The sequence below is a fragment of the Podarcis tiliguerta genome (assembly GCF_965153285.1).
Source record: "Podarcis tiliguerta genome assembly, chromosome: 4".
In the NCBI taxonomy this organism is placed as follows: Eukaryota; Metazoa; Chordata; class Lepidosauria; order Squamata; family Lacertidae; genus Podarcis; species Podarcis tiliguerta.
In genome coordinates, this window is record NC_139537.1 from 7,527,909 (window position 1) to 7,553,890 (window position 25,982).

Genomic DNA, 25,982 nt, shown 5'->3' on the forward strand with positions numbered 1-25,982 from the left:
TTCTTCTCGTGAGGTGGCCAAGCATTATAGCTGACCATAAAATCATAGGTAAAGGACCCCTGGACGGTTAAGTCCAGTCAAAGGCGACTATGGGGTTGCGGCGCTCATCTCGCTTCCAGGCCAAGGGAGCCGGCGTTTGTGCACAGACAGCTTTCCAGGTCATGTGGCCAGCAGGACTAAACCACTTCTGGTGCAACGGGACACCACGATGGAAACCAGAGTGCACGGAAACACCGTTTACCTTCCCACCGCAGCAGTACCTATTTATCTACTTGCACTGGTGTGCTTTCGAACTGCTAGGGAGTCTTCTCTTCTCATGATGTGTCCAAAGTACTGGAGCCTCAGCTTCAGGATCTGTCCTGATTTCCTTAGGAATGGAGAGGTTTGATCTTCTTGCAGTCCGTGGGACTCTCAAGAGTCTCCTCCAGCACCAGAATTCAAAAGCATCCCAATAGGGATGGACAATTTTGGTTTCTCAATCTTCCAACCTCAAGTTCAGCCCCTCTTCATTTCCACCTCAGTTTGGGCGTTTCATTTCCCCACCTCAGGAAATCTGCACATGTCTTTATTGTGCGTAATGAGCACCATTTTGTACGTCATTTTGCCTCTCACATACATTTCTCCAGGCAGTTTCCTCCAATATAGTGCAGTCCCGGAGCTTGCTGCTATTCGCAAGCCTTCTGAGCCCGGCAGGAACTCCCGCCGGGCTCCAAAGCCTTGCGGATATCTGCCCGAAGCCCGGGGTGCGCAGCACTGTGCTCCCCGGGCTTTGGGCTGCAGGCTGCTATCTGCAAGCCTTCGGAGCCCAGCGGGCACTCCCACCACACTCCCAAGGCTTGCAGAAAGCTTCCTGAAGCCAGGAGAGCGAGAGGGGTCGGTGCACGAAAGCCTGCATTCGCTCCATAGGACGCAAACACATTTTCCCCTCATTTTTGGAGGGGAAAAAGTGCGTCCTATAGAGCGAAAAATACAGTAAGTCTGTGGCTCATCTACAGCTACCTAGAGAGATGATGAGGGAGGAGATATTCAAATTGTTCACGTTAAATCCTTGGCCCCAATCCTGCCCCATTTCTTCTCTGTTTTTCTCCCAATGAACCCTTTGTTTCTGCTGCTGCTGCTGCTGCATCCCTCTGCTTCCCCCGAGGCCAATTCGTACAGATGTGCCGCCCCGGTTTTAATCGCCTTCATTTTCACATTTATCGTCCGCGCATTGCTAAAGAACTCCTAATCTCATGAAGGCAGACCCCTTTCTCCACCCCTCCTGTGCTGCCCCTGCGTTGCGTGGGTGGGTGTTTTCAGAAATATATAATGGGGGTGTCCAGCTGGTGTGGGTTGATAGAGCTCTCAAAATGAGCAACGTTGAAAGACCCCCAGCTGAGAAGGCAGGCGCTCAGCGATTAACGGAGATAAAAGGTCGCCATCGCCATCTGGGAACTCCCTCTACGGAGACAATGAAGGCAGGTCAATGCGGGGCTCGGCAGAATTAAGTGTTTTAAACTGATTTTAATATCGTATTTTTATTTGGTGATAAGATGCCCTGGGAACCTCTAGGAAGGGCAAGTACGAAAGGCAATGGCCGTTTGTCGTTTGTTATTGAGCAGGTTGCAGTGCAGGAAATCCAGGAAGATGTCTCTTTGAGCACCGCTGACCACAAGGGAAAGAGGCAAAGTCTACCTTTCATACAGCAAAACACCAACACCACAAACTGGCTTATAAGTATAAAACCAAATTTACTAGAATAATAGAGATAGACTTGTAACCATTCAAACAACAAACATACTAAGGTGCCATGTGCAAGACAAAGCCTGGAGATACTGTAAACGTGGAGTGGATAAACGTACAACTTAACTACATCTTAACAACCTAGACAGCATCTTAAAAAGCAGAGACATCACCTTGCCAACAAAGGTCCGTATAGTTAAAGCTCTGGTTTTCCCAGTACTGATGTATGGAAGTGAGAGCTGGACCCTAAAGAAGGCTGATTGCCGAAGAATTGATGCTTTTGAATTATGGTGCTGGAAGAGACTCTTGAGATTCCCATGGATTGCAAGGAGATGAAACCTCTCCATTCTGAAGGAAATCAACTATTTTACTTTTAAAAGACAACTGAAGGCAGCCCTCTTTAGGAAAAATTTTAATGTCTGATGCTGTACTGTTTTTAATATTCAGTTGGAAGCCGCCCAGAGTGGCTGGGAAACCCAGCCAGATGGGCGGGGTATAAATAATAAATTATTATTATTATTATTATTATTATTATTATTATTATTATTATTCTATCTCTATTCCAACTATTATTCTAGTAAATTTGGTTTTATACTTGACGTGGAGGAACTGGCTTATGTTTGTGGTGGTGTTGTTTTGTTGTATTATTATTACTGACACCACATTTGATACTTTGTGTATATACTACCTTTCATACAGATCACCTCAGATTTCGTATATGTGCTGCCGAAGCGAGCACCAGATCACCTCAGATTTCAGTCCCAACTGTCCTCTCCAGGTGGGGCTAGGATAGGTCCCTGCCTGAAATCCTTAAGAGTTGTCAGCCATCAGAATATTGAGTACCAATTGTCTGACTCAGTTTAGGGCAGCTCCCCATGTTCCTAAAATGTAATTTAGAGAGATGCTACTTCCTCACCTAAGAGATACGGTTCTTCTTAAGAGACTCTGACCCAATTTTGCATGCTGGCCCCTGAGATCAAAGATCAGGTTTTTGCCTATGTTTGGATACAGCTGGACGCCATTTTGAATCAAGATGGCAGACCAAGCCATTAAAAACGCTGCATTTTTTGTTTCTTCAAGCAATGCTAAGGTACGAGGCTGCTAGTTAGAGATAAACTGAACTGGCCTTGGTGTTTTATCTGCCCCTGAATCGACTAATGTCTTTTACGCCAGCGTAAAAACCAAGCACAATGAAATAAAGAAGGAGAAACAACCAGAGCCGTCTATTGAGATTCTTACAAAGTTTTTAAATCCATAGATTTCTAATGTCAAAATCAAGTTGTAGGAACGCGGAGGAGTCCAGGCGGGCTGCGTTTCAGAAAGGCAACAGGCCGTCGTTCCTCCACGTCAAGTAGTGAGCAAAGCCTTGCACGATTCTGTTGACGTTATGCTCGCCGAGAAACGCCAGGAGGGTCTCCGCCATGAATTCGTGGTTGAAAAAATAGGTGTAGCACAAGGCCAGGGTCAGCAGGAGAACGCAGCCGAGCACCAGGACGCTCAGGACTTTGCCCACCTGCCAGAACCAGTACATGGCTTTCCTGCTCTTTGACTGCTGCAAGGCAACATCCACCAGTTTGGCCTCCACGATTTCGTGCATTAGCGAGCCTATCTGCACCCTGTTTTCCTGGTCCAGCCTCAAGATGGTGGCCTGTTGCACGCAGGTCTCCAGCTGGGCCTGCAGATCTTTGATGTCGTTCCTCTGGCTCTGGCGGAGTTGAAGAAGCGCCCCGACTTTCTCCCTTAGCTGGGAGGAATTGTTCTTCTCTGCTTGATAGTGATGCTCAGTCTCCTGCAGCCTATCTTCCAGGCTCTTCAGGTATTTTTTGACCTCCACTGACAGGTTCTGCATCTCTCGAAGGTCCTTCTCCTGAGCGGCTTTGTAGTCTTCAAAAAGGGCCACCTGGGAGGTCACCTCACGGAGTTCCTTGCTGAGCTCTGCGTTCGCTTTCGCCAAGGCCTTGTTCTGGGCATCCAGTTCGTGGATCCTCGCGTTGGTGTGGTCCATCTTCTCTCTGATGTCCTCCACCTTCTTCTGCATCTCCTCCATGGCGGCCTTGAATCTGTCCGCCGTCTCTTGCAAGCTCCGGTTGTGGCCCTTGATGGTGCTGTTGTCCTTGAGCAGGGCCTGGTTCTCAGAATCAAGGTAGGCCACCGTCTCTGTCAGGTCACTGATTTGGTAGCGGAGCTTTTCGTTCGTCGTCGACAGTTCCTCCATCGTCAGTGACATGGTGAAGACGTTGCGTTCAGAGCTGGAGACCCTATGAGAAGATCAAAAAGGTAAAGGTAAAGGACCCCTGACAGTAAAGTCTAGTCACGAACGACTCTGGGGTTGCGGCGCTCATCTCGCTTTATAGGCCGAGGGAGCCGGCGTTTGTCCACAGTTTTTCCAGGTAATGTGGCCTGGACTAAGCCGCTTCTGGCAAAACCAGAGCAGCACATTTAATTATTTAAATTGCATACCGCCCTATCCATACCTGCAAGTCTTAGGGCAGTCCACAACATAAAAACACAAAACATGTAATAAAAATAAAAAACAAAACATCTCACTAGTCCCCCTCCCAAACGCATTTTGAAAGGGTACTGGACGCTGCACATTTCTTCTTATTTTAAATTTTGCGGCCCACACATTTTGTTGTTTGTTAGAAAGAAAGAAAGAAAGAAAGAAAGAAAGAAAGAAAGAAAGGCATTCTATGAATCTCTGCTTACTCAAATCCTACTTAGAATCACTGGTCCCATTCTAAGGCTCCTTCCTTTTCGATTTTGAGGTGCCTCCTGAAGTCATTTGAATGTGGTCAGGCTCATGCAACTCATTTTTGTTTCATTTTAACCGTTTTGCACTGTTTTTATGGTGTTTTATGTCTCATTGCCTATGCTGTTTCACATCGTCATGCTGCGTTGCATGAGTTGGCGGTGCGTAAATACTTTTACAAATAAAGAAGATCTTGCAGAGAGAGAGAGAGAGAGAGAGAGAGAGAGAGGGAGAGATATTTGTTAAGAGGCAGAGAGGAAGCAGTTAATGATGAACGGCTTGACAGCGAAAGGGCCCCTCAAACAGATTAAAGGGACAGAACGATTCTAATTTTGAGCCTCTTATATGAAGACAGCTAAGCCCCAGAGGGGGAAATGACAGAGATTTATTCCAGCCAAGGGAGCGCCTAATAGCTGATCATCATGATAAATATTTATGCCCAGCTGGGAGCCTTGAGCCTTCAATTCTTCACCCATATGCACTGAAGCTTGGAGCAAGCAATCTGCAGCAAAGCAGATCAGGACCCTGGTCAGCTCCCAGTGGCTTCTCACAGCTGAGCCAGGGAAGATGTTGTCTCAGCCAGAGCCACCTGAAGGCCTAAGAAAGCTGGTGAGGTTGTCTCTTCCAGGGACTTTACTCCTTAGGAGGGGGGTCTGCAGTCTTAAAGGGCCCATAGCCAATTCTATGGGAAATAATAATGGTTTTGACCTTTAAAGCCCTATGGGGCCTAGGACTCTTGGACCCACAGGACCGCCTCTCCTGGTATGCCCCACGGAGGACCTTAAAGTCCACAAATGACAACACTTTGGAGGTCCCGAGCCTCAAGGAGGTTAGATTGGTCTCAGCTAGGGCCAGGGCCTTTTCAGCGCTGGCCCTGACTTGGTGGAGCGCTCTGTCACAAGAGACCAGGACATCTTTCCACAGGGCCTGCAAGACAGAGTTGTTCCGCCCAGCCTTCGGCTTGGACTCACTCTGACTCCTTATATGGGATTTGGTATATAAATTTTCCCTTGGCTTTTTTGCTGGCCCATGTAGGACCAGCATGGATAGCTGGCTCAGGTGAATATCTGAGGTTTCCTTCCTTTATGGTCTTGATTTATGGGCTACTACTAAAGTGAGGTTGCATTTTAAGCTGTATTTTAAGCCATATTTTAATTAACTGGTTCCCCCCCTGTCCCCCCCATTATGTTTTATTGTAATTTATATTCAGTATTAGCTGCCCTGAGCCCGGCCCTGGCCAGGAAGGGTGGGGTATAAATATTATTGTTGTTGTTGTTGTTGTTGTTGTTGTTGTTAATTAAATTTGTATACTGCCCTATAAAGGTAAAAGGTAAAGGTAAATGACTCCTGGATGGTTAAGTCCAGTCAAAGGTGACTATGAGGTTGCGGCGCTCATCTCACTTTCAGGCCGAGGGAGCCGGCATTTGTGAGCTCCTGTTGCTCAGTCCCTGCTCCTGCCAACCTAGCAGTTCGAAAGCACAAAGTGCAAGTAGATAATAAGTACCACTCTGGTGGGAAGGTAAACGGTGTTTCCGTGCGTTGCTCTGGTTCGCCAGAAGCGGCTTAGTCATGCTGGCCACTACGCCGGCTCCCTCAACCAATAAAGCGAGATGAGCGCCGCAACCCCAGAGTCAGCCACGACTGGACCTAATGGTCAGGGGTCCCTTTACCTTTCCCTTTAGACCCATTGAAATTAATGAACATGACTATAACACCATGCATTTAAAGCACTATTCTGGCACCTTCACAGCCACGGAGCAGCCTGGGAACTATAGTTTGCGAAGGGTGCAATCTCCTAGAGCTGCCATGCTCAGCCCTCTTAAGAAACTACAGTTCCCAAGATTCCCCTTGTCTGCTAAAGTGGCAGAATAACCCTTTAACTGTGTTTTGTGGATGACACCACGGTTAGGCCCATTCATTTAAATAGGTCTAGTCTGAGTGCCACTCCTTCAGTCAAAATTGTGCCCTCCCCATCACAATTAGGTTTAGAAAAAGGTTAAAGGTAAAGATAAAGGGACCCCTGACCATTAGGTCCAGTCGTGACCGACTCTGGGCTTGCGGCGCTCAACTCACTTTATTGGCCGAGGGAGCCGGCGTACAGCTTCCAGGTCATGTGGCCAGCATGACTAAGCCGCTTCTGGAGAACCAGAGCAGCGCATGGAAACGCCGTTTACCTTCCCGCTGGAGCGGTACCCATTTATCTACTTGCACTTTGATGTGCTTTCGAACTGCTAGGTTGGCAGGAGTAGGGACTGAGAAACTGGAGCTCACCCCGTTGCAAGGATTCAAACTGCTGACCTTCTGATCAGTAAGTCCAAGGCTCTATGGTTTAACCCACAGCGCCACCTGCGTCCCAAAGGTTATTTTTGTATAAATGGGACCTTTCCCCCCTAAGCCTGATTCCTGCTCACAGGGGAGATTTTGCAGGAAGACTGCATATGCCCACTTTAATAACATAACACCTTTTCAATGCCTGCTCCTTAGCGTACCTGTTATTTTAATGAATGGGGAGTTGCTTATTCAAGTAAACCTAGGTTTTAAAATCCGTTCTCGTATGTATGTAACAAATGACTTTGCCGGCACATGTTTAAGGCAAAAGCGCCCCCTACTGGTGCATGTATAGTACTGCAGAAGGTTTCCCAAGACTCACTCTGTCTCCCTGGGACCCACGAAATTTGCACCAGCAGGGAGGGAGAAACTGTTTTCCTCAGGAAAAATGGGGAGGAGCGTTGGAGGATCAAGCCTTCTTTATGGAGCCTGGAGAATGAAAACAAAGGGGGTCTTTAAAACCCTGCCTGAGTGCTTTGCCTGTGCTCCAATGTTCTATTGATTCCACACACAAAAAATAAAAATAAAAAGATTTTCTTGGTTTGCAAAAATATGTGTGTTCTCTCCCGCCCCACCTCCAGGTTGTAGAATCTTTTCTACAGATCAGTTACATTTGATGCGAGACATTACTGTTGTAAACGGTATAATGTTCCCCTTCTGACCGCAGCACTAATAATAATAATAATAATAATAATAATAATAATAATAATAATAATTTATTATTTATACCCCGCCCATCTGGCTGAGTTTCCCCAGCCATTCTGGAAGGCTCCCAATTGAGTGTTAAAAAAAATACAGCATTAAATATTAAAAACTTCCCTAAACAGGGCTGCCTTCAGATGTCTTTTAAAGATAGGATAGCTGCTTATTTCCTTCATATCTGAAGGGAGGGCGTTCCACAGGGCAGGCGCCACCACCAAGAAGGCCCTCTGTCTGCTTCCCTGTAACCTTACTTTTCGCAATGAGGGAACCACCAGAAGGCCCTTGGAGCTGGACCTCAGTGTCCGGGCTGAACGATGTTTGGAAATGTTCCTCTATCCAAATGCTTGTTACATGAAAATTCATTTAACCAAACTCAAGGAATCAGTTCCCAAACCTCACTAAACGCACCGCAGATTAAGATATCCAAACATCCGGACCTGTTTTTCCCTTCCTTGTTTGCCTTTTGCAAGGTTTCGGAGGGTTTTCCTGGGTTAGAAATTTCCCCATAGAAATAAACGGAAGTGATTGACTCATTATGTGCTCACCTAAACGAACAATTTCCTGAGAATGCATTGTGTTTGGGAAGTATTGTTCCCTCAGAGCAGGAACTACAGTTCCCAGAAATTATTTTTTGTGGTTCAAATTATTATGTGTGTTCAATACTTGGCATGAATCCAGTTTCACCAATCAAAATAGGCACATCTCAGATGTTGAGGTCTAATTCCAAAGCCGAAAATTGAAACGGCGAGTCCTGTGGTCACCACACCCCCAGCGGTTGAATGGCCATTGTCAGGGAACTGCCATCGGAGCGGGAGGCGGAGAGGAGGCTCCCGGACGATGGTGGAGAAGGTCCTAGTAGGAGGAGGGATAGCCCATCCGCTGAGGAAGGTAATCAGCGCAACACCAGTGGAGAAGGGGAGGAGATGGAGGAATCGGAGAGGTGGCTCCAGGACTCTTCGCAGGAGACCAGCGGAGAGGGGACGAGTACTCCGTTGCCCACACCCACCTTGCGCAGAAAGCTTTCGCGGAGGCAACGGGGGAGGAGACTGGGCGTCAAACAGCTTCTGTGCTGGAAGTGGTTTAAGAAACGCCCACTGACGGATTCTGCCAGCGACTGAGGCAGCCACAGAACTTGAGGCTGTCCTGACAGAAAGGGTTCAACCATGCAACCTAGCCAGGAGTAAAGGCAACTTACGCACGAGCAACCCCTAGAACCATTACAGCCATGTTTCATGTATGACCTAGTTGAGATTCTTGAACCGCAAGGGGTTGGACTAGATGACCCTTGGGGTCGCTGCAAACTCTTTGATTTTTAGTATTTAGCCAAGCTTGGGCATTTTGCGAAATTTCGTCCCCGCACGAATTCCCCACCCCTGACCTCGAACCCTCAGCCTCCGTTCTGGAGATGCTATACCTGTGTGACTCAGCCGCAGGTGTGAGGGCTAGCAAGAGAATTTGGCACTGCCATGGCGCCCAGGTCGGACTCCTCCCTGGGTGGTCGTGATGAGGATCTTTCTGGCCTAGCACCCTAATTCCGCCCTTACTGCGTTGTCCATCGCAACTTCTCTCATTCCCCTGCTTCCCGCTTTCAGATATTCGGCATTTTTTGGCCTCCAAGCCCAAAAACACGGGTAGAAAACACACCCCTCTTTCCTATATCGCCGGCTGCCAGCTCCTCGTTTGTTTCCATCTGTCTGTTTTTAATTCGGCACCCGTGTCAGGAAGGTAGAAATCACTCAGGGCGCCATTGTGTTGTCGTTCGTCATGGCAACGCCTCGGCCAATAGCGTCAGCGGGGAGGCAGGGTGATGTCACAAACCTTGGCTCTGATTGGGCTCTTGAATTCCACTTTCTTTCTTTCTTGAACTTCCTGGTTGAGCGCCATCGATCATGGCGGCCCCCTGCTGAGCACCGGAGGGGGAAGCTCCGAAAAAAACAGGGTTCTACCGCTACGGCGACGCGGGGGACCCTTGGAAACGTGGACGGAGGAGGTCTACGTCCGTGGGACTCGGCGGGCACCAACAGCGCTCGCCCAAAACGTCTCCGGGGCTCAGTAAGAGCTCCGGAGCGTGGCGGGGGTTGAAGCGGTGCTGAGAGTCAATCGCTTCTTTTTCGGAGTGACGTCGCGCAGCTGTGATCGGAGCAGCGCTCAACTTTTCCCTGTGCAATCGGGACTAAAAAGAAGGATCCGTGAGTAGGAAAAATACAAATATTTTAAAGGATCTGATGAAATTAAGCAAGAATTGAGAAGTAATTGGACTTAAATCGGACTTAAATTAACAACGTAATATGACACCGAAGCGGAAAGGTTTAAACAGGGAGCCAGCCTTCCGCCTGTAAACATTGGAAAGCAAAGACGTGAGGACTAAAAACCCTATAAAATAAAGTTCGAAAGGGTTGAAATCTGAAGTCTTTGGAGAGAAATCCCCCCCCCTCGGGAAGCAGGGAAAGAGGGGGGGAGTTTAAAAAACTTTTTTTTTATTGCCTGCATTGAAAGAAGTTTACTATAAAGCTCACTGCCTGGACTCCTGGTCCTGATCTGTCAAATTTGAAAGTTAAGCCATATGGACTGTGGAAGTGCTCAAAAGGACTTTTTATAAGGACTGGAGTAATGGATATGGAGTTGTGAGTTGTGGATATTGAGAGGGAACATTACTGATACAAGTTTGCTGTGAAAGGAGAGTGGGAGACATATTATCCCTTCAGCTGCAACATCTGCTAGGTCCCCCTGGTGGTTACTGGAATTGTTACAGAGCTACAAAATAACTGAGAAAAACTTCCACTGTTTATTTTGGAGTAGATAACAAGTTTCAGCTGCAGAATAACCTTGAAACAGTCGGCTTATGGCAGAGGAAAGAGGGAAAGTACAGCAATTCCAAGACAAAACAACAAGATCTGGCAAATCTTTTCACACGGGAAGGAGGGGATCCTTCCCAGAACCTACAGGAAGTGCCTCTGTTACACCTAAAGTTAAAGTAATGTCGGGAGCAGAAGACCTTATTACGGCAGGATTTGCAAGGATACAGGGATCCTTAGACAAACTGACAGAAGAACTGGCAGACACTAAAAGACAAGTTACGGAATTAAAAAGCCAGGTTACTGAAACAAATAAAGGAGTAACAGAGGCCTTCCAAAAAATAGAACAAAATTCTGCAAATATAAAGCAAAATACAGCTTCAATTAAGGAATTACTGGAAGTATCGGCCGAGACAAGAAAAATTGCTGAGGAGGCAAAGGAAGTTGCAGTTGCCACTGAGGAGAAATTACCACCGATGAACAGACAACTAGAGGAATATAGAGCAAAATTTTCTATGCTGGACCTGAAAGAGAGACAAACGAATTTGAGAATTAGAAATATACCAGAAATTGAGGAAGGAAACCTGCGGGACCTTCTTACACAAGAATTTGAGAAATTTTGGAACTTGGAATCCGAGAAAGAGGAATTCAAGATCTTGAGTGCCTTTCGATTGGGAAGAACAAGCAAAAGGATCAAAATTAGAGACTGTTTGATTACGTTTCGAACCAAAGAAGAAAGAGACAAGGTTCTTGGACTACATTTTCAAAAACCCTTGGTAATTAATCAATCTAAAGCTGAGATCTTTAAAGATATTCCAAAATTTCTTTTGGACCTGAGGTCAAACTACAAGGATCTGGTTACCCAACTAAGAAAAAACAACATCATCTTCAGGTGGGAATTCCCGGAAGGAATTTCTTTCAGTATCAAGGGAAGAAAGATAAAGATAAAATCAGTGGAGGATAAGAATATATTCCTAGAAACCTACGAGGAGGACCTACAGAAGGGAACTTTAAAAGTAACAGACCCATCGGAATCATCAGAGGAAGGGAGTGAAGGCGTGACAGGAGCAAAACCAAAGAGGACTCGGAAGAAAAAGACACCACCGGATTCGACAGATAAGGATAAGACATTGGGAGCAACTGGAGGAACATAATAGAATAAATTCACCATGTCTCTGCAAATTTTAAGTTGGAACTGCAATGGTCTTAACTCGATTCGACGGAGGAAATCGATCTTTCATATTTTAAAAAAGGAACAATTGGACTTAATTTGCTTACAAGAAACACATGTGACAAGGCTCCATAGGAAAATTTTAATTAATAAAAGATTGGGCCAAGAATTTATCTCATCTGATAAAGTAAAAAAAAGAGGGGTTGTAATATATGCTAAAGAGAGCCTCTCACCAAAGTTTATGTTCAAAGATGAACAAGGGAGATATTTGGCAATTGAAATCCAATACCATGGACAAAAATATCTGATAGTAGGTGTGTACGCACCTAATGATGGAAAATCCGAGTTTTTCAAGAAGTTGCATGAGACATTGATGGATTATTTGGAATACAATGTGATGTTGATGGGTGACATGAATGGAGTAGTTTCGACAAATATGGACAAGGCACAACGACAGGTAGTCACCAAAGATGGGAGACTTCCAAAAACCTTTTTTGAATTGACTGATAACCTGGATTTGGTGGACATTTGGAGAACTAAAAACCCTCTAGGAAAAGAGGGTACTTTCTTCTCTGAAGCCAAAATGACCTGGACAAGAATCGACCAGATATGGATCACGAGAGGACTGGCACCGAAGACAAAAAAAGCGGTAATCTGCCCAAAGACTTGTTCCGACCATAATGCTGTTAAGATGGTAATGAACTTAATACCAACTGGTTCCTTTAGATGGAGGATGAATGACGCTCTGTTTAGAGACGAGGAAATAACTAAGAAGGCCCAGAAAACCCTGAAGGACTATTTTGAGATAAATTTAAACACTACGGTGGAGAAAAGAACGGTATGGGATGCAAGTAAAGCTGTTATGAGGGGGTTTCTGATTCAACAGAATACGGTCAAGAAGAGACTACAAAAGGAAAAAAGAGAAAAGATCCTTGAGAAAATCAATGAGGGAGAAAAGAGACTAAGAGTAAAACCAAAATCACAGGAAATTTTAAGAGAAATTAAGTTATATCAAGTTGAATATATGCAAATGATTAATCAAGAAATTGAATGGAAAATAAGGCAAATGAGACAACGGACATTTGAGTCAGCAAACAAATGTGGAAAGTTATTGGCATGGCAAATAAAGAAGAGACAAAAACAGAACACGATAACAAATTTGGAAGTGGAAGGAAGAAATATACAGAACCCAGTGGAAATAAGGACTGCCTTTCAAAAATACTTCAAACAGCTTTACTTTCAGCAACCCTAGAATGAAGCAGATATAGAGGAATTTTTGAAAGAGAATGGGCTATCGAAAATATCTCAAGAAAGCAGATTGAATCTGAGTGATAGGATAACAGATCAAGAAATTCAGAGTGCCATTCAGAATATGCAACTAGGCAAGTCCCCAGGACCGGACGGACTGACTGCTAAATACTACAAAGTATTGAAGGACTGGTTAATTCAGCCGTTGAAAGATGTCTGTAATGAAATACTTCAGGGGAAAAAAGCACCAGAAACGTGGAAGGAAGCTTTTGTCACGCTTATACCGAAGATAGAGACTGAAAAACATCAACTTAAAAACTACCGCCCAATATCGCTATTGAATGTGGATTACAAAATCTTTGCAGACATTTTGGCTAGAAGATTTAAGAAAGTATTAATAAAGGAGATTCATAAAGATCAAGCAGGTTTTCTCCCAGGAAGACATCTATCTGACAATGTGAGGAATATAATTGATATATTGGAATTTTTGGAGGAAAAAATAAATACAAAAGCAGTTTTGATATTTGTGGATGCGGAGAAGGCCTTCGACAATATTTCTTGGAGCTTTTTGAAGAAGAATCTCCAAGGTATGGGAGTAGGCCAAGAATTTGAGAATGGTATAAGTGCAATCTATTCTGAACAAAAAGCTAAATTAATTGTAAATAATGTAATAACTGAGGAGTTCAGAATAGAGAAAGGTACAAGACAAGGGTGCCCAATTTCCCCTTTACTTTTTATATCAGTCCTGGAGGTGCTGCTGAATATGATTAGAAAGGACCAACTGATCAGAGGGATACAGGTCGGATCTAAACAATATAAATTAAGAGCATTTGCAGACGATTTAGTTTTGACACTGCAGGAGCCAGAATCCAGTGTAAAAAGAGTCTTAGAATTGATTCAAGAGTTTGGTCGATTGGCAGGGTTTAAATTAAACAAAGTTAAAACCAAGGTTTTGACAAAGAACTTAACAGAAATTGAGAAAGAAAGGTTTCAGAATGAGACAGGATTGACAGTAGTGAAAAAAGTGAAATATTTGGGAATTATCATGTCTGCTAAAAATGGGAACTTATATAAAGATAACTATGATAAATGTTGGTCGGAGATAAAGAAAGATCTAGAAATATGGTCTAATTTGAAACTCTCGTTAATGGGTCGTATTGCCGCGATAAAGATGAATGTACTGCCAAGAATGTTGTTTCTATTCCAGACGTTGCAAATTATAGACAAAACTGACTGTTTCAGGAAGTGGCAAAAGGATATATCTAGATTTGTCTGGCAGGGCAAAAAGCCAAGGATAAAATTTAAAATATTAACTGATGTTAAGGAAAGAGGGGGCTTTGCCCTGCCAGATTTGAAACTTTATTATGAAGCAGCAGCTTTTTGCTGGCTAAAAGAATGGCTACTTCTTGAAAACACTGACATGTTGGACTTAGAAGGATTTAATAATGCTTTTGGTTGGCATGCATACTTATGGTATGACAAGGTTAAAGTGCATAAAATGTTTAAAATTCACATTGTCAGAAATGCATTGTTTAAAGTTTGGATGAGGTATAAAGACTTGCTTGAAAATAAGACTCCAAGGTGGTTGTCCCCAATGGAAGCAAAAGCACTAAAAAAACTTAATATGGAGGCCAATTGGCCAAAATATTGGGAGATTTTAGAGCAAGATGGTGATCGAGTGAAATTACAGAGTTACGATAAATTAAAAAGTAAAGTTCGAGATTGGCTTCATTATCACCAAATAATGGAGGCTTTCAAAATGGATAGAAAAATTGGTTTCCAGGTGGAAAAATCAAAATTGGAAACAGAATTGTTAGAACCCAAAACTAAGATTCTGTCAAGAATGTATAACTTGCTGTTGAAATGGAATACACAAGATGAGGAAGTGAAATCAGTGATGGTTAAGTGGGCCCAGGATTTGGGTCATAACATAATGTTTGCTGACTGGGAAAAGTTATGGACCACTGGTATGAAATTTACAGCATCTAATGCCTTAAGAGAGAATATTATGAAAATGATATACAGGTGGTACATGACACCAGTCAAGCTTGCAAAAATCTACCACTTACCTGACAATAAGTGTTGGAAATGTCAAGAGGTTGAAGGTACATTCTTTCACCTTTGGTGGACATGCCCAAGGATAAAGGCATTCTGGGAGATGATTTATAACGAGTTGAAAAAAGTTTTTAAATACACATTCTTGAAGAAACCAGAGGCCTTTCTCCTGGGTATGGTTAGCCAACAGGTGCATAAGAAGGATAGGACATTTTTCATGTATGCTACAGCAGCAGCAAGGATACTCATCGCACAGTATTGGAAGACTCAACAGCTACCCACACTGGAAGAATGGCAGATGAAAGTTATTGACTATATGGAATTGGCAGAAATGACCGGCAGAATCAGAGACCAGGGAGAAGAGACGGTGAAGGAAGATTGGAGGAAATTCAAGGATTATTTACAGAAACATTATAAGATAACGAACATTTGATGACATCGGATTGAGGATGAATGGGTATTTGGGAAAAAGTGATCAGAGAAAGATTTAATATTTTGTCAGACTAAGGAAATGCAATTATCTATTAGTCTTTAAGAGTATTAGAAAATCAAAGTACGATAGAGGACAAGAATTTGCAGACAGAATATATGATTTGGAATACAGAGAAGGAAGGCCTGGGGAAGTCGGAGAAATAAGTTAATGTAAAGAATACAAGGAGACAAAAATTGTCTTTAATATGTTTTATTTTCTATGTTGTATTTTGCTGTTTTGTGTTTGTGTGTTGTAATACTTATCTTTTCTATTTTTTCCTTTTCTTTTTCTTTATGTTGTTTTTCTGAGGTTGTTTGTTTAATGTTGTTTCAAGTTTCTGTTGTAAAACTCAATAAAATATTATTTAAAAAAAAAAATGAATTCCACTTTCTTGAAAGGTTCTTTGAATGCCATTTTGGAGAACTTGCCACTGCATTTTGGGCGTGTGTTCGTGGAGGAGTGGGGAGATGGTCATGGGAGAAGCAGGTGTCTTTGTCCTCTAGGGCCATAGCCTAGTGGGTAGGGTATCCGTCTAGCGTGCAGAAGGCCTCAGGTTCGATCCCCTGGAGGTTATAGCACTGGTTGGCCTTCTGCCATGTCCAGAGAAGAGGAGGCTCTCCTAGATGGAACAAGAAGAAAAGGGTGGACAGGCAGGAGGAGAAACCGCAGTAAAGTCAAGGAAACAGGTCACTTCTGGTGGTTCCCAGCACAGCTCCTGGGGTTCTGCTGACCATCATCAAGGACCGAGCCTTTAATGTGGCAGACCCTGCCCTATGGAACTCCCTGCCTCTTGAGGTTTGGGGAGAACCTGTTAGGATTCTTCCTCCGTGTTTGCAGTCATGAGATTGTTGTCTATCACATGAAGGTGTATGTTTTCATGGCCTGGAAACAATGCCTTATGAGGATCGGCTAAGGGAGCTGGGCATGTTTAGCCTGGAGAAGAGGAGGTTAAGGGGTGATATGATAGCCATGTTCAAATATATAAAAGGATGTCACATAGAGGAGGGAGAAAGGTTGTTTTCTGCTGCTCCAGAGAAGCGGACAAGGAGCAATGGATACAAACTACAAGAAAAAAGATTCCACCTAAACATGAGGAAGAACTTCCTGACAGTAAGAGCTGTTCGACAGTGGAATTTGCTGCCAAGGAGTGTGGTGGAGTCTCCTTCTTTGGAGGTCTTTAAGCAGAGGCTTGACAACCATATGTCAGGAGTGCTCTGATGGTGTTTCCTGCTTGGCAGGGGGTTGGACTCGATGACCCTTGTGGTCTCTTCCAACTCTATGATTCTATGATGATTCCACAGTGTGGGAAGTGACGGAGACAGGATGTTCGGTATTACTGTGTTCCATGAAGTGGGACTATTGTCCTTTCTCTCTTTGCTGTCTGATGAGAAAGAGGAAGGAGCTAAGGCAGAATGCTCCGAGTGTATTATATGTAAATAAAGTAGATTAGCCAAGATGCTGAGCTATGGAGTCTGTTACGCGAACCGCCAATACTCTGCTTCTTGGTATCAGTCGCTGCGATGTTCAGGCTGAAGAAAGCTTTTGAAGCTCCCGAAGGACAGACCAGGAGGACCCTGTGTCTCTGCCAGGGTCCTACTTGTGAGTAGGACAATCCTAACAGAACCATCTCTCCATTCGTTCATCCCTTGAAGACTCTCTAGAATGGAGAGGCATCTGCAGTGTGAATTTTCTTCTTTTAATCCAGTTGTAATAATAATTTATTATTTATACCCCACCCATCTGGCTGGGTTTCCCCAGTCACTCTGGGCGGCTTCCAACAAAATATTAAAAAAACAATAAAGCATCAGACATTAAAAACTTCCCTAAACAGGGCTGCCTTCAGATGTCTTCTAAAAGTCAGAATAGTTGTGTATTTCCTTGACATCTGATGGGAGGGCGTTCCACAGGGCAGGTGCCACCTCTTGAGAAGGCCCTGTAACCTCACTTCTCTCAGGGAGGGAACCGCCAGAAGGCCCTCGGAGCTGAACAATGGGGGTGGAGACGCTCCTTCAGATATACTGGACTGAGGCCGTTGAGGGCTTTCAAGGTCAGCACCAACACTTTGAATTGTGCTTGGAAACATACCGGGAGCCAAGTTATGTGGTCTCGGCGGCTGCTTCCAGTCACTGATCAGAACCCTCCTTGTACCTTAAATGGAGTTGTTTTTCACTTTTAACAGCCAGCCGTTAGGTCCCAGCCCCCCCAGTTTTGCAGTCAGGCTTCACTGATAATGGGTAATGAAATATACTCGGAGTCACATAGTGATTTCACACTCTTTATTGCAGCTCGTAAAACAGTGAAAAAATTTTCCCCAAGACCTCAGGCTTTATATACTTTATTTACACAATGGGTCCCATTGTGGTTGATTGGTTGATTCTGCTTCCCTCCTGGAGCCTGATTGGGCTGCTAATGCAGGCCAATCAGGTTGTTGCATTTTACGATCCTACCTGCCTATTGTTCTAGGATCCAAGCTCAATACATAACAGGTAAGAGAAATTCCACCTCATTGGGGGAGTAATGGCATTGTCCAATGCGGTCTGTTGTTGTCACAACATGCCCATTGGGGTGAATGAAACTTAGGCAGGTGTCGTCGTCTTTGGCGATCACTCATAGCCGAGTAAGAATGTCTTTTACAAATGCATATTTAACAGTGAGTCCGTAAGTGACTGTGGAGGCCAATTCTGGATCCACATGTCCTTCCATAATGGGGACATAGGTTTCCAGGCAGGAGTTGATCACGGTGTGGATTTGCCAAGCATGCCTTCCTCTTAGCGCATTTCTCCCTTGCATCCTGAGTTCGAGTGTCTTCAAAGCCCACGACACCTTTGGTAAAGGCTGTTCTCCAACTGGAGCGCTCGCAGGCCAGTGTTTCCCAATTGTCGGTGTTTATACTACATTTTTAAAGATTTGCCTTGAGAAAGTCTTTAAACCTCTTTTGATCACCAGCATTACGCTTTCCATTTTTAAGTTCGGAATAGAGTAGTTGCTTTGGAAAACAATCATCAGGCATCCGCACAACATGACCAGTCCAACGAAGTTGATGTTGAAGAATCATTGCTTCAACACAGGTGATCTTTGCTTCATCCAGTAAAGTGATACCTCAGGATGCAAACGGGATCCGTTCTGGAGCCCCATTCGCATCCTGAATGGAACGTAAGACGTGACGATGCATCTGCGCATGTGTGGGTCGCGTTTTGCCGCTTCCTCGCATGCGCCTGATGTCATTTTGAGCATCTGTGCATGCAAGAGTGGTGAAAACCGGAAGTAACGCGCTCCATTACTTCTGGGTTGTCGCAGAGCGCAACTCGAAAGCGCTCAACCTGAAGCACATTCAACCCGAGGTATGACTGTACATTGGTATTAGTTCGCCTGTCTTCCCAAGTGATGTGTAAAATTTTTCGGAGACACCTTTGATGGAATCTTTTGAGCTGTTGGAGATGGCGTTTATAAGTGGTCCATGTTTCACAAGCATATAGTAAGGTTGTGTCAGTCAAAAACTCACAATTCCATAATGCAACAGGTACTGACTGCATGTCTGATTTGCAGCAGTCTGATCTGGGTAGAAATAAATGAGCTCCCCATCACAAGAAAAGAGTTTCAAAGCTTTACTGCAAACGGTCTTGAACAAGTTACAAAACAAACGTTGGAAGAATACAAAGTAACACATTGCTCGTTAACATGCCAGCAACGCAGTGCGGTCTTCTTTTGAATACTGTTCAATAAACTTTCCTCTCTCTGGTGCCAGTGAGAGATCCCATGCAAGCGTCGCTGAGCCGAGCCACAACTGCTGATGGCGCCAACGACTGATTTAGATGCTGAGTTTTCAGGTTTAATTTCATGCTGCGAGAGATCTCTATTTGGGCTTCTGGGATGAGTCGTCAATTAACCTGAAACGGAAACAGCCACCCTTTCCCATGGCATTTGCTCTAGCTAAAATTCCTGAATAATGCAAGCATCTCTGCATAGTATTTTAAGCAAAATGCATTCAAACAAATTTCATGCATTTTTAGATATGATAGCCATGTTCAAATATATAAAAGGATGTCACATAGAGGAGGGAGAAAGGTTGTTTTCTGCTGCTCCAGAGAAGCGGACACGGAGCAATGGATCCAAACTACAAGAAAGAAGATTCCACCTCAACATTAGGAAGAACTTCCTGACAGTGAGCTGTTTGACAGTGGAATTTGCTGCCAAGGAGTGTGGTGGAGTCTCCTTCTTTGGAGGTCTTTAAGCAGAGGCTTGACAACCATATGTCAGGAGTGCTCTGATGGTGTTTCCTGCTTGGCAGGGGGTTGGATTCGATGGCCCTTGTGGTCTCTTCCAACTCTATGATTCTATGATTCTATAATATTTCTGGGTTAGCGGAGTCTGTAACCTGAAGCGTCTGTAACCTGAGGTAGCACTGTATTCACAAAAGGATTAACTGCCTGCAGGATGGTTCTTGATAACTAAGGATGGATTTTTGAAAAGTGAGATGGGAGCAAGCAGAAGGAGGGGGCAATCAATAGACGAGCAATTTGAAAGCCCCATCATTCATCTTCATTGATCATTCGGGATGGCACTTCCCTGAGAAGGTTTGACAACCATACGTCAGGAGTGCTCTGATGGTGTTTCCTGCTTGGCAGGGGGTTGGACTCGATGGCCCTTGTGGTCTCTTCCAACTCTATGATTCTATGATTCTATGACTGCTTAAGTGTTGCCTTCCTTCTTTCTGTTGCACCTCCCAGCTCATTCCAATGCAAGGCCTCAGGAGGTATCGCCTTCTAAGCTAAACAAGCTACAGTGGTACCTCGGGTTAAGAACTTAATTTATTCTAGAGGTCCATTCTTATCCTGAAACTGTTCTTAACCTGAGACAGCACTTTAGCTAATGGGGCCTCCCGCCACAGCCACGCCGCCACGCAATTTCTGTTCTCATCCTAAACCAAGTTCTTAACTCGAGGTACTATTTCTGGGTTAGCGGAGTCTATAACCTGAAACATCTGCAACCTGAAGCGTCTGTAACCCGAGGTACCACTGTATAGCTTAGGGCCCCACTCACTCTCTTGGGGTGCCCCAAAAAAATTTAAGGGGGAAAAAACTGGATGTACATTTCCAAAATATAAGATAAAAAACAAATTAAAATAAAATCTACATACAGCAACAGTGTTTTGTGTTGTTTAGGCTCCTAGGATGTAAGTCATGGGCCCCGCCTGCTAGCCTGCTCCCTAAAATATCACTGGTTTGCTCCTTTCTATATATAGGGTGCCTACATTCTGCATGGACTGGTTATTTTGTTATGTGCACATGGCTTTAAATACCTATTAGGTCCATAAATTTCCATATAGCATATATTCAACATAAAAAAACAGTGACCATTTGTTGTTGACAAAGGACAGCTGGACATATAAAGGGCCCCATTGCCTTCAGGAGCTGAGGGCCTCATCAAAACTAAATCCGGCCCTGAACAGGAAAGAAGATTCTGACTAAACCTTAGCCAGAACTTTCTGACAGTAGGAGCCATAGCTGTCAAGCGTCCCTTATTTGGCGGGACAGTCCCTTACCCCAGCACACGTCCCGCTGCTGTCCCTTTATTGATGGTGTCCCTTAAATTTCCCGGGTTTCAAAGGAAGCAGCTCCTCTCCCTCCCTCCCTGCCGGCCAGGGAGGAGGGAGGCTCCAACTGTGTTGCTTGGCTGTGTTGCTCACCCAATAAGGAGTCTAAGAATGACTGGGGGGTGGAGCTTGCATGCCTTGTGCTGATCAAATCGGCTGCGTTGCCTGGGGACTTGCCTTTGCTCAGCGCTTCCCAGCGGAGAGGTGACGGTGGTTTTCCTTGAGGCTTTGTTTGGCTGCTGGCTGGGCTTTCTGCCTTTGGCTCAGAGGGGCCTGTGCTGAACGTACCTGTGCTGAGTGCTCGGATCGGAATCGGATGGATACGTCATCGACGGCCCACTCACCCTTGCTGCTGAAAAGGTCTGTCTGGAGCGGGGGCACATGGTGGGGGAAAAGGAAAGGAGATCTTGTGGGGGGGGGCTTTTGAATTTGTTTTGGAGGCTCCTTCAATTGACTTATGGGGGAAAAGAAAGGAGCTGACTAAAATGGTGGGTGACTGGCGATCTCGTGGCGAGGGGGGGGAGGCTGGGTGTGTGGCTACTTAATGCAAGCTGAGGGGATTTTTGAATGCTGGACGCCATTTTGTTGCACGTGCTGCTGCAAACTTTGCAGTGCAAAGCCAGACCAGGCAGCCATCTTAAGTTGAGGCTGCATACGCCTTGTGGTGCATGTGATTCAGATTCTATTCAGTTGAACCTCTGGTTACAAAGCTGGTTGGACAGTGTTCTCGAAGCTACCAGCATGAGTTTGACCAGACTGCAGGAGGACAGGAAGACTGGAGTGCCTGGAACAGGTGAGGCTGCAGGCCCCTTATTTTGGCTGCTGGTCCCTTATTTTCAAGGCTGCTGGTCCCTTATTTTCAAATCTGTAAGTTAACAGCTATGGTAGGAGCTGTTTAACCATGGAAGGAACACCCTTAAAAGCTAGTGGACTCTCCTTCCTTGGGGTTTTAAACCAGTGTTTCCCAAAGTTGGGTCTCCAGCTGCTTTCAGACTACAATTCCCATCATCCCTGACCTAGCTGGTCTTCCTTGCTAGGGACGATAGGAGTTGTAGTCCAAAAATGGCTGGAGACTCAACTGTGGGAAACACTGGTTTAAACAGAGGGTGGTCGGCCATCTGTCAGGGGTTCTTTCGCTGTGGTTGAAGGGGGTTGGACTAGATGACCCTTGGGGTCCCTTCTAACTCTAATTGTATTCTATGATTTTGCCCGACCTGCAATTGCCAGCAGCTGGCATTCAGATGCATAGGAACAGAGCCACCATGGTTGGTAGCCATTGGTAGCCCTCTCCTCCTCATGAATTTGCCCAGTCCTCTTTTAAAGTCATCCAGCTTGGGGGCCATCACTACATCATGTGGGAGGGAGTTCCATAGCTTTAACTACGGTCTGTGTGAAGAAGTACTTTCTTTGATCTGTCCTGATTCCTCCAAATTTCGGCTTCATTGGGCGTCCCCGAGTTCTCGTGTGATGAGTGGGAACGGAGAAACGTTTCTCTATCCATTTTTGTCCATGCCAGGCATATTCACCCGCAAAGGCCAAGTCATTGTTGGCTCACACTGCCTCTGTCAAATGTGATTGGCCTACAGGTTCCCACGGCAATAATGCAAAGGGTCATTTCCCCACCATCCCCTCTGCTCCTGACATGTCCGCTCTGGGGTTGGGGGTGGGGGGATCATTAAGAACAGCTGCGTGAACGAGATCAAGCAGAAGAACACCTGGCAGCTGGCAAGAAAGGGGTTTGTTCCGTAGCTTAATATAAGGCGGGTGCCGTCCTTGAATCACAGAGGAGCAGAAGAATCCTGGACCCCCTTAGAAGCCCACGGTTTGGCTGAAATTGTACGGTGCTAGGACACGGGGTTTTCTTAAGCCCACCCAGTGGTGTAGCATCCTTTGCTGGTGCCCGGGACACCCACACATGCACCAGGTGGGACCAGGAGCTGGGCAGAGAGAGGGAACAAAACCCACCATGCCAGCCCAACTCTCACAGGGCTGGCGTTAGACATGGAGGGTTCACGGGGCCACAGAAAAGTCCCTGTGATCACACAGGGTCCCCGGACGTTTCACCGTCTATTGATCCCTGTGCCACCACTTTATTTCTCGCTGCCGCCACCCAGGCCCTACCTGGTACAATACTGAGTCCAGTCAGGGTTAAATTGGAACATAAACTTCTGTTTATTTATTGCAGTTTAACAAGCGTGTGGTTTCATAAACGGTATTGGTCAATTACAATCATGGGGTGCCTATCCAGACCTATAACTTCTGCTACCTGCTCTCACTCACTAAACCACCTCTCAGATACTTACTCATCTTCCTAGCTCCTAACTGTTCCTGACTCAGCTTATTTCTCTACACTAACTCAACCTGCCCACAGACTCTATCCCAATTCACTCCCACTCCAACCAACCACCCAACGAACCCCCGCCTTTGCCCCTCCCAGAGCTGGTTTTATAGTCCCTCTGACTCCACCCCCTGGGTCCCTGCTCCTTTGCTGGCACCCGGGACACCCAAACATGCACCAGGTGGGACAAAGGGGGGACAAAACCCACCACGCCAGCCCAACTCTCACAGGGCTGGCGTTAGACATGGAGGGTTCATGGGGCCACACTACATTGCCCACCTGCCCATCGGTGCAAGGGGGAGACCGACCAACTGATGCAGCCCTTGGCAGGTGACCCTCCCCAACACTGACCAGACAGCCATTCAAGAAGGGGGCCAGGGGCATGGAGGCCTGGCCCCGGGCTCTGGGGCCCAGAGACCCCCAGCGGCAGGCAGGGCAGGGATCCCTGTGTGGGGTACCCAACTCGCGCTCCTCAAAATAATGCGCCTGGGGTTATGGCCCTCCTATGGGCTCCCCACCAGTGGCGTAGCATAGGTTGTCAGCACCCGGGGCAAGGCAAGTAATTTGCGCCCCCCCCACTGCACTGTCCCTCCCCCAGATAGTCCCTCGCTCTCTCTCCGCACCGCACCGCACGCCTGGCACCCTCCCCTCCACAGTGGGCGGCGACCCGGTGGCTCGGATCGGATTTGCACAGCCAGCACTGCAGTGAGAGAGAGTGAGTGAGCCAGGGGCAGAGAGCTGCGAGTGCGAGTGCACCCCCCCCCCAGATGTTGCGCCCGGTGCGGCCGGCCCCCCCTGCACCCCCCACGCTACGCCACTGCTCCCCACGCTATGCCCCTGAGCCCACCTATATTTCCCTACATTTCCCTTCTATTTTCCTTCTTTCCTTCTATATTTCAGTCACTGAGTGGGGGGTAGGCAGAAAAAACAAAGCAAATAGGCACTGGTTGCTCAAACAGCAGCATCTAACAAATGGGGAACAGGTGCTGTCCAGAATGGCGTTGGACTACAAGTCCCATCAGCCCCTGCCAGCAGATGGCAGCGGTCAGAGATGATAGGAGTCTCAGCCCAGCAGGAGTGGGGAATCTGTGGCCATCCGGATTTGTTGCTTTCATTTATTTATAGCATTTATAAACAGGTTAACAGTTCCAAAACATATTTGGACTACAACTCCCATCACCCCTGACCATTGGCCAAGCCTAGTACGTGAATAAAAATAATTTCGCCCCCATTTGTATTCAGAGAAGGCCGCCACCGAACGAACAATATCCGCAAGAAGCAGCTGTCTGTAGCCAGCCGGCGACGCCACAACGAAACCTAATCCACAATCTCAGAGGCAGCGGGGGAATATTCGATCTGGTTCGCATCGATCTGGAGAAACGAAATTTGTGCTGGGAAAAGTTTTAAAAGGAAAAGAACAAGAGGAAGGAGGGAAGGAACCCAGATATATCAAGAAGATGAGCCAGAATTTGCAGGACACTCTCGAGAAGTTTCGGAACGTGATGGAAGAAATGGAGCGGAAAGTGGCGGCCATGCGGGAAAGGACGGAGGAAGCTTACAGAAAGATCAACGAGCTGGAAGAGCAGAAATATTCGCTGATTGACTCCAGCGAGCAGCTGAGCAGAGAGCTTCACAAATTGTCCTACCAAGTGGCCCTCTTTGAGACCCAGAAAAACCCTCAAGAAAAGATCTATCAGACTCCCAGGCCGAAGGGAAATTTTGCCGCCGAGAAATGAACAGGAGACAAAAGAACGGCAAAAAAAAAAATTTTTTTTTGCTAATGATCACAACCAACAGCGTGAATTAAAAAAAAAATGACACAAATGTGTTGGTTTTCCCACTTTTTAAAAGCTCAAGGGTCCCAGTCCTCAAGAAAAGACCAGGGGCCATAGGGGGCTGTTATGTAGGTTTTATTTGTTTTTTATCTTTATTTTGGAAATGTACATCCGGTTGTTTGTTTCCTTTAATTTTTGGGGGGGCCCCCAAGAGAGTGGGGCCCTAAGCTGTAGCTTGTTTAGCTTATATGTAACTCTGGCACTGTTCGTGTCATTTGAATTCATTGGCCCAGGTCCTTGCCTCTGGAGAGGAAGAATGTGTGAGATATTGAACGTGGTCACCAAACAAGACAAGGAAACCTTGGATATAAGGATAACCCTTTTATTTGTAACGCGTTTGCAAAGGCGGGCCCCCCCGCACTCAAGAGTACGGAGAGGGCCCCGAGCAAGCTTCAGCTCGTGACTTTTGTTCCTATTGCTGCCGCCCCTCCCTTAGAGGCTTGGCTTACAATCTACCTATTGCAATTTAACACGATTCTAATACATAGACCAATCTACACTCATTATCCGAGTTTTACCTAATATGGGAGCTGTGCATTCTGAAGCTCCTTGTGGTCTTTTGTGGTCTAACTGACAGGAAGCACGCTCAAGCTGCTGACTCTGCCTGCATACATGGTCTTCTGTAAATTTCCACTGGGTTTGAGGCACAATTGATTACTCCTTCTCACAATTCCCCCCTCTTGTTGTACCCTGCCTCAAATTCACATAACAATTCCCAATGTTCTCCTTCTTCGCCCTCCGTAGGCACAGGGGCATACCGCATGGACATTAGCTGGGTTTGGACCTGCCTTTGCGCTAGTAGAGAAAGAGAATTATTGATTGCCCTTACAAATATGGGCAAAACACATGGAATCAACACACACCCAGCAGCTATGAGTCCAATAAGGGCCACTTTTTGGAGGGATTATCCGAGCTCCACCATTCTTTACCATTCCATTGCCCTAGGCAGGGCATATTCCCTACCCATGTTCCAT

General features: G+C 45.8%; 1 protein-coding gene and 1 long non-coding RNA gene across 4 annotated transcripts; one reads left to right on the plus strand and one right to left on the minus strand.

Moving 5' to 3' along the window:
- Positions 1 to 2,948: 2,948 nt before the first annotated feature.
- LOC310675749 (uncharacterized protein) lies at positions 2,949 to 9,285 on the minus strand. 3 transcript variants are annotated; one of them, XM_083436803.1, is made up of 3 exons: positions 9,146 to 9,285; positions 7,122 to 7,228; positions 2,949 to 3,980 (listed from the first exon to the last, which is right to left on the minus strand). In XM_083436803.1, exon 3 carries the CDS (start codon positions 3,947 to 3,949, stop codon positions 3,038 to 3,040), a length of 912 nt encoding a protein of 303 aa, XP_083292929.1. In that variant the 5' UTR covers positions 3,950 to 3,980; positions 7,122 to 7,228; positions 9,146 to 9,285; the 3' UTR covers positions 2,949 to 3,037. The 3 variants fall into 3 exon arrangements, with proteins under 3 accessions (XP_083292929.1, XP_083292927.1, XP_083292928.1); XM_083436801.1 differs by having other exon boundaries at positions 8,916 to 9,271; XM_083436802.1 differs by lacking the exon at positions 7,122 to 7,228 and having other exon boundaries at positions 9,146 to 9,268.
- Positions 9,286 to 21,905: 12,620 nt separating this feature from the next.
- On the plus strand, positions 21,906 to 24,997 carry LOC310676937. The gene is made up of 2 exons (XR_014510809.1): positions 21,906 to 22,571; positions 24,416 to 24,997. It is a non-coding gene; the product is annotated as an uncharacterized lncRNA (long non-coding RNA).
- Positions 24,998 to 25,982: the final 985 nt, after the last annotated feature.